Genomic DNA, 7,099 nt, shown 5'->3' on the forward strand with positions numbered 1-7,099 from the left:
TTGTTCCCTGTGTGGAAAAAAAGTCAACGTTGATTTTTTTTAAACTCAAACCTTTTCTTAAACATAACCAAACTGCGACTGCTTTACAACGTTACCACGTGCTTTATTTTGAAAGTCTAAACAGATGTTGCATTTTATTATTGCCAATTGCCACGGAGCCCTACACGTGTAAAAACAGGCTTAAGGGTCTTGACAAAGTGCCCATATGTGACGAGTTGGGCCTAAGATTGACAGGGTTCAGGACTCACCTTCTCTCAAAGAGGAAAGTCTTAAGCCTACTCTTAGATGTTAGATGTGGACGTGGTGTCTGCCTCCTGAATCCAAACTCACCCAAGGTGCATTCTGGGAGCGCAGTGCTCTTGTGGGGTAGTAAGGTACTATGACCTCTTTATGATCACCAAGAGCTTCATAGGTTGAACCTGGAACCGTGTGACGGTCAGGTGCGTGACACCGAATGAATCTTACCTGTTGCTGTGGCGCCGACCTCTGCACTTCACTTTCATTCACCAAACCCTGATAACCTGCAGTGTTTCTTCCTCCAGGTTCTGCTGCCTGAACTCACCTGCTGAACAGACACAGTGACCTCTGACCCCTGACGGAGCCATGAGCCACCAGCGCTCTCTGGGTCACAGTGATGCCCTCGGTCTGTCTGCAGTGAGTCCCAACAGCTTCATCATATTGATCTCATTAACCTGTTTTTGTCCCTGTGAACCAGCACACAGTGTGGGGCATTCAGGTGCTACAACATGTGTGGGGCATTCAGGTGCTACAACATGTGTGGTGCATTCAGAAACTAAAATGAGCTGTAACTGTAGTTCCTCTCAGACCAATCACAGCGCCTCATTTGCAGACATGTGATGAATTATTTGGAAAGTTTATGAACAAAATCCAACAGACAGACCGGCAGTGTGACTCTGCTTGTTACCAAAATGGATGAGATGGTAGCTTTTACTGCCATCTGCTGGAGAACTGGTTACATGTGCTGATCAGTGATGCACATTCATCCTACAGTTTTAGATGTGAACATTTCATCACTCCTCTTCTCTTCTCCAGCCGCTGTCTCCTCCTCCTCCATGTTGTCAGAGTGATGAAGAAGAAGAGGACCTGAACAAGGTCTTTGATGTTCAGGGATTCCAGCAAATCCTTTGTCCTGCAGCTCGCAGCCCGCCAGAGAAACACAGAGTCTACGTTGAACAAGACTTTGAGGGTGAGACACCAAAACTTAACGGTTTCAGGGGTTCATAACGAGGTTTAAGGCGTCTTTCATGAAGTTGAAGCATCTTTAGGGGGTCATAAAGGTTCTCCCAGTAGGGCAAGGGCGTTTCAGGGAGCCTTGAGAAGATTCAATATGTGTTTGGACAATCTAGAAGTCTAGAACGACTTCAGGCACCGGCAGTACTCCAGCAGGTTCAAGAGATGTTTAAGCAGGTTCAAGGAATCCATGATCAGGTCCACGCAGTGTTGATCTCAACGTGTTTCAGGAGGATTTACAGGTACTTTTCTGGGTTTAAGGAGGTTTCAGGTCCAACGTGTCTTTGTTGGGGTCCCTGTGTTTTGAGGACTTTCTAGAAGTGAAGTTGCTGAGAAGGTTCCTGAGGTTCCTGCTTATTGTGTTCATGCTCATTCATTCAGGTTCCTGCTCATTGTTTTTCTGTGGAGTTCAAAGGACCATAGCAGCAGGATATTTTATAGCTTAATTCTGGAGACTGTTTAGAAACGACCAGCTGTTCTTGAGGAGGCTCCACTTTATCAAGAACTTACTGCACCTGTGCTCTAGAGATCTGGAGAGACCCTGAGAAGGTCCCAGGGGGAAGGTTAAGGAGAGTTCTTCAAAGCGTTTCAGGAGACACTTTTAGGGGGTCCCCACCTCTAAGGATGTTCCAGAGGTCATTAAGAAGGTTCATGAGGTTCTTTTTACTCCTGTTTGCAGGATGTTTGAGAAAGTTTCTGGGATTTCTGCAAGTCTTGGAAGGTTCCAAAGATCCTTAAGGGTGTTTCTATTAATCCTACAGGAACTTACTTTAGTCCTTTGGAAAATAGATCATGGGAGGGAACTTCTACGCTCTAATCCAGGGATCTCTGAGGTTCAGCTGGGAGGAACCTCCATGGATTCTCAAAGAGGCTCCTGGTCCTATGATGAGGTGGTTTTAAGGAGGTTCTGGGTGTTGAGGTCAAAGGTTGTCGTTGGGGTCGTTGAAGATGTACTAGAGGCTTAGAGGGTTAGAGGGCTGCTTCCTCCTCATTATTACTGCACAACAGTAACGTGTATTTCTGTACGATCCATATAATCCTGCTGCAGATCACCGCCACTTTTCTCTCCACGTCCATCATCCTCTGTCCAAACCGCCCACTGACAGCAGGAGGAAGAGGACCAGCGAGGGGAGGAAGGAGGCCAGACGAGGCTCCGCCCCTAACACTGCAGCCACCATAGAAGAAGACCAGGAGGAAGAGGAGGGCGAGGAAGAGTGCTGCAGTCAGAACGATGGAGAGGAAGGTCGAACGACCACACCCACCAGGTGAGCGACACACCTGATGATCTGCAAACTCAAATCCACTCTGCAGCACTAAACATGGGATTTATGCATTTGAGTCCACCTAACGAGTAGCTCCTCCCCTTCACAGTGACCCACCCGCCATCTCGACCAATCAGAACGGCGTCTCGCCTGGTCGCATCGTGATGAGTGCAGACGACGCTGACGAGGCTGAAACGCTGATGTCTGTCGACCTGGACGGCATCAAGAGTCAGTGAAGCTGCTTCAGACAACCTCACATTTTATTTACACACACGAATACTTCACAGATAACACTGTACGTTTTACACATTCAGCTCTTCTCCTAACGTTACACTTTAAATACAGACTTTATATTGTAAACTGTAAGAACTTTGGTGATCCTCTGCCTTTCCATCTAGCGCCACCATCAGGTCAACCTTTGAAGAGTCTCAAATGTCCAAGTATCTTTAGCAGGTTCTTCATGGGGTTTCAGGAGACACTGATGGAGGTTCATGTCTTTGAGGCCAGTCCGCCATCTTTAAGGATGTTCTAGAGCTTCCTGTGTGCAGGGTCTTTGAGAAAGTTTTAGGAATCTTGTAGAGGGTTCCAGCAAGTCTTGGAAGGTCCCAAGGATCTTAAAGGGGGTTGAGCAAGTTTCTATTTATCAAATAGACGGGTTTCTGTGCAGCGTCATCACCGAGATGTCCAACCAGGGGGCAGGAAGCAGCGCTCTGTCTTCACGGAGGATCACATCCAGCTGCCGTGTCGAGTTAAATTAAAAACCAACAACTTTACTTTCCTTATTATTGGCTATTAAAAGTAAACAGTCCCGTTACAGTTACTTTCAACCGCCGCAGCCGTCCTTAAAGTGACAGAAAGCTGTTCGTTTTAGAAATGAATCCACTTTAGTGGAACAATCGTGAACCTGAGGAGGCAACGAGCGGCCGAGCTGAGAACACTGCGGCCTGCTGGATCCTACAGGCCGTTTCAAAGTAATCAAAAACAAAGCAGCTCCCCCGACTTTTTAACGGATCGCGTGTAAACAGCGGCATCATTTTTACCGAGCATGTAACGATTTTAAAAAATCGAACGTTACTGTTCTGCACACGCGTTCGTAAGAGAACGTCGATTGACCTTCACCGGCAGGACCGTTAGCTGCCGGTTCCAGTTTCGCGTTTCTTAGCAGATGCTTCAATACAAAAGCTTTTTGCAGGTCTCACAACGTTTACAGAAGTCCATGTTCTCTGAGTGTGACTTGATTTATTCTCCTGCGTAGGGGCCACGCATTTATACTCGCGTCCGTGTCTCCGTCAATCTGCAGTCACACCCAAACGCTAGTCGGCAGCAGCGTTTTCAAATGTTACCGACCGAATGGATCACGTTCTGGTCATTTCGCTCGGGTTGTGACGGTCAAATATATCGATCCACCGCGTTACAGCCGCCGTTTGGCCGCTAGTAAAAGTTAATTCAAAGCACGGCCACTTCCTGTCGGCTCGGAGGCGTAGCGAGGCTACCCAGCCGACCAATCGCAGAGCTGACGGTCCGCGTCGACTCGACGTGTAGTTACATTTTTGATGAGGTGCACGTCAGGCGACGGCGTAGGGCAGGGCGCTACGCAGAGGCCACGCCGTCGCTTCGACGCAGAAGTATAAATTGCGCTGAAGTCAGGCCTGATGGCTTCCAGCTGTGGAAAGAACGCCTCCTTCTTCCTTTAGCTTCTTGGCTCGCAGCTGAGTTAAACAGCACGGCGTCCGGTGCCGCCGAGCTGCGGCGCGGTCACACGTGTTCTGTTAATATGCAGATGAAACGACTCTGAAATGGCAGTTTAACCTGCGTGACCTACGCCGATTACAGTCTGACCGGCTGCCGAAGCGCTTTGGCCCCCTGACTGCGCGTCCAGCAGGGTTTGTATACAACAAACCGTCTACAGGAACTTCCTTTAGTGCTTTGGAAAAAAGATCCTGGGACGTAGCTTCTGTGTTCAAATCCAGGGATCTCTGAGGTTCAGGTGGGGTTTTGAGACGTAAAACACGTCAACTCTGACTTTCTTTCACATGGAGCTTGAACCTCGGGCTCCTGAGTTCACTTGACTCATCCATCCAGCCCACCTCCTCCTGATGTGACGTCACCTGACTTCCTCTGCCACAGGAAAGGTCAGCTGTGGTCTCTCTGCAGAGGACGGGCTAAAACCCCTGCACAGCTGATGTCCTTCCATCATTAGACAGTGAACGTCAGCAGGTTAGCATTGTCACCGTGAGCGTGACGTGGCCCCTCAGTCTGGTGACCTTCCTGGAGCCACAGATTATGGAGATGTGGCCCCGCGGCCTTCAGGCAGAAAACACGCAGCAACAGCTTTACTTTGTTTCCAACATGAAAGAGCGTTCTGTCGCTTCTCCGTCATGTGACATGAAGCTGCTGCTGAGCTGAACACAATGCTCTCCTCCTACACGCCGAGCCCACGGCCTCTTTCTATTGTGACCATGTGTGGTTCTGGTTCTGGAGGATTCTGCCACAGATGAACATGAAGTCGGTCTCTGCTCTGGTGGTGTTCAAATATTTCAACTGTTTGTTGTTTGACAGACTGAAGGCCGGCCTCTGTGAGTACTCACCTGTTTCTTTAACTTTAGATCAGAACTCACCTGAGGTCTCTCGCACAAATGTCAGAGATGTAAACTTGTGATTTGAACTTAAGTTAACTAATAAACTAAACTAATAATACACAAAGTCCTGCGTTTAAAACCTTAGTAAAGTCAAAGTACTCGTGTTCCTGTCACTGTTTCTCTGTCTGATGTTTCTGGAGTAATATTAACGTGTTGCATTTTACTGCTGCAGATGTTTTAACTTTATATGCTTTTAATCTGCTGCAATGCATCCTGGTCTATGAGATCGTCATGTGTCTGTAGCATCGCTGTCCTGTGAAAACCATGTAAAGAACTGTCCAGGGGTTTCAGGCCGGTGTGGAAAAAATGCTGTAAAGTAAGAAAGCTGAGATTCTTTTTATTAATTAACAAAATACAAAGTGAGTGAACAGAAGAAAAAATCTGACAGGTAAGTAGTAACTAAAGCTGTCGGTCACACGCAGAGTAGTGAAAAGGGGAGAGAAAATTAAGAGGAAAGTGTCAGAGAATCCAGAGAGACCTGAGACTCACTATGATCTGAACACCCCCCCTGTCAGCGAGTCTGCCTCGCCCACCTGGGGGTTTGAACCCTGGACCTGCAGAGCTGCAGAGCTGCTGATGTTCCCACACACCTTCTCACAGGTTGAGGTGGTGATGTCACATAGTTTTGTCAGTTTAAACTTAAAACGCCTACAACTGTCAAGATGTAGGTGAGAAAATTATGACAAAAATCACACATCATTCTGCTGGTTTTGGGTTTGTTGTGAATTATTTTGGTGGCATTTGATCCAAAACTGAGTTAAAAAGAAAATGTTGTGCATCCTGTACAGCAAGATACTGAGAATCACTGCAGACTCACCGTGTGACCGATCTGAAAACCCTTTCAAACACTTGATATCGGCCATCTGGAGAACGACTCTGTCGAATTTGGTAGCGTTTGAAGAAAGACTTGTGGAGATATAGATGTTAACCACCAAAGGTTGCAGTGAAGCAAACGTTAGTCACACATCAGTGGATGAGCTGAAAATATTTCAGCTCTCGAGGACGTACGGATGATTTTCTTAGATCGGAATGACAAATGTCTAGAAATTTACATTTCTTGTAATAAGCCACGCCCACTTTGAGCAGTCATTACCCAATTTTATACATCAAACCGGAATTTTTACGAATCCATGCAGCAAATTATGAGGTATAAACTTTATGCTAGTTTAGCACCCCCTGGTGGAAGAATATCCCTGGACTGCTCAGCGAAGCTCGGGCCGAGCATCTGAGCAGAGGCGTCAAGTTTGGTGACAAAAGCTTAAGCTAGTTTTGATTTACGGGCATTCTTTTGATAACTTTTGATCAGCGACGTCCGTAGATGATCCCGCCAAAGTATCAGGTCGATTGGCGAAACCGTCTGGGACGAGTTCGCAAAAATAGGTTTTAGAGAAAAGAGATAAAAAGTCATAATATTTGACATTTTTAGAGCAGAAGAGCAAAGATGCAGATGAATCCAGAGATTAAAATAATGAAAGAAGTTCGACTCTAAAAGAAGCCGTTTTCAAGAGAATTGCCAAAACGTGAAGTTGTTACAGCTCCGCCAGAAGGTCTGTGAGGGCCGTGCTTTTTGCCTGAGCTGTAGGTGGAATTTGCAACTCACCTGCCAATTTTGGTGAGTTTTTGTGCAGCAGTTTTTGCTGCCCAAACACTTTTAGTGGAGAAAAAGAATAAAGAAAGAATAATGAGAACCAGCGGAGGTCATGTGGGTTTGACTTCCTGCTCTCATGTCCACCAGGACCCAAGACTTCAGTATCGACACACACGTTAAACAGCGACTCAAGCTCTTTTATTAACGTTTAGACAAAAGAATAAACCAGACTTTTCTTCCATCTTCACTCGTGACCCTCTGCTGCGGTTTATTCATCCGCCACCAGATCACACTGACGGCAGGTAGAGGGCGCCGCTCAGCTGACTCTCACTGCTGGAATGTGATTGGCTGTTTCCAGG

General features: G+C 46.9%; 1 protein-coding gene across 1 annotated transcript; it reads left to right on the plus strand.

Annotated features, from left to right (window-relative positions):
- The first annotated feature begins 484 nt into the window (after positions 1-484).
- Positions 485-2,749, plus strand: LOC119906496 (anion exchange protein 2-like). The gene is made up of 4 exons (XM_038723890.1): positions 485-654; positions 1,054-1,207; positions 2,300-2,516; positions 2,623-2,749. The coding sequence occupies exons 1-4, from the start codon at positions 604-606 to the stop codon at positions 2,747-2,749; spliced, it is 549 nt and encodes a 182-aa protein (XP_038579818.1). The 5' UTR covers positions 485-603.
- The last annotated feature ends 4,350 nt before the right edge of the window (positions 2,750-7,099 follow it).

The sequence above is a fragment of the Micropterus salmoides genome, unplaced genomic scaffold (genome assembly GCF_014851395.1).
Source record: "Micropterus salmoides isolate LMB-PRFRI ecotype aquatic unplaced genomic scaffold, ASM1485139v1 Ms_hic_scaffold_1628, whole genome shotgun sequence".
NCBI lineage: Eukaryota > Metazoa > Chordata > Actinopteri > Centrarchiformes > Centrarchidae > Micropterus > Micropterus salmoides.

Excerpts from the sequence above, each read along its gene's own strand:
- LOC119906496 (XM_038723890.1), top strand. The coding sequence starts at position 604 with ATGAGCCACCAGCGCTCTCTGGGTCACAGTGATGCCCTCGGTCTGTCT. Across the intron at positions 655-1,053 it reads ATGCCCTCGGTCTGTCTGCA|CCGCTGTCTCCTCCTCCTCC; the intron begins GTGAGTCCCAAC and ends TCTCTTCTCCAG. Across the intron at positions 1,208-2,299 it reads CGTTGAACAAGACTTTGAGG|ATCACCGCCACTTTTCTCTC; the intron begins GTGAGACACCAA and ends ATCCTGCTGCAG.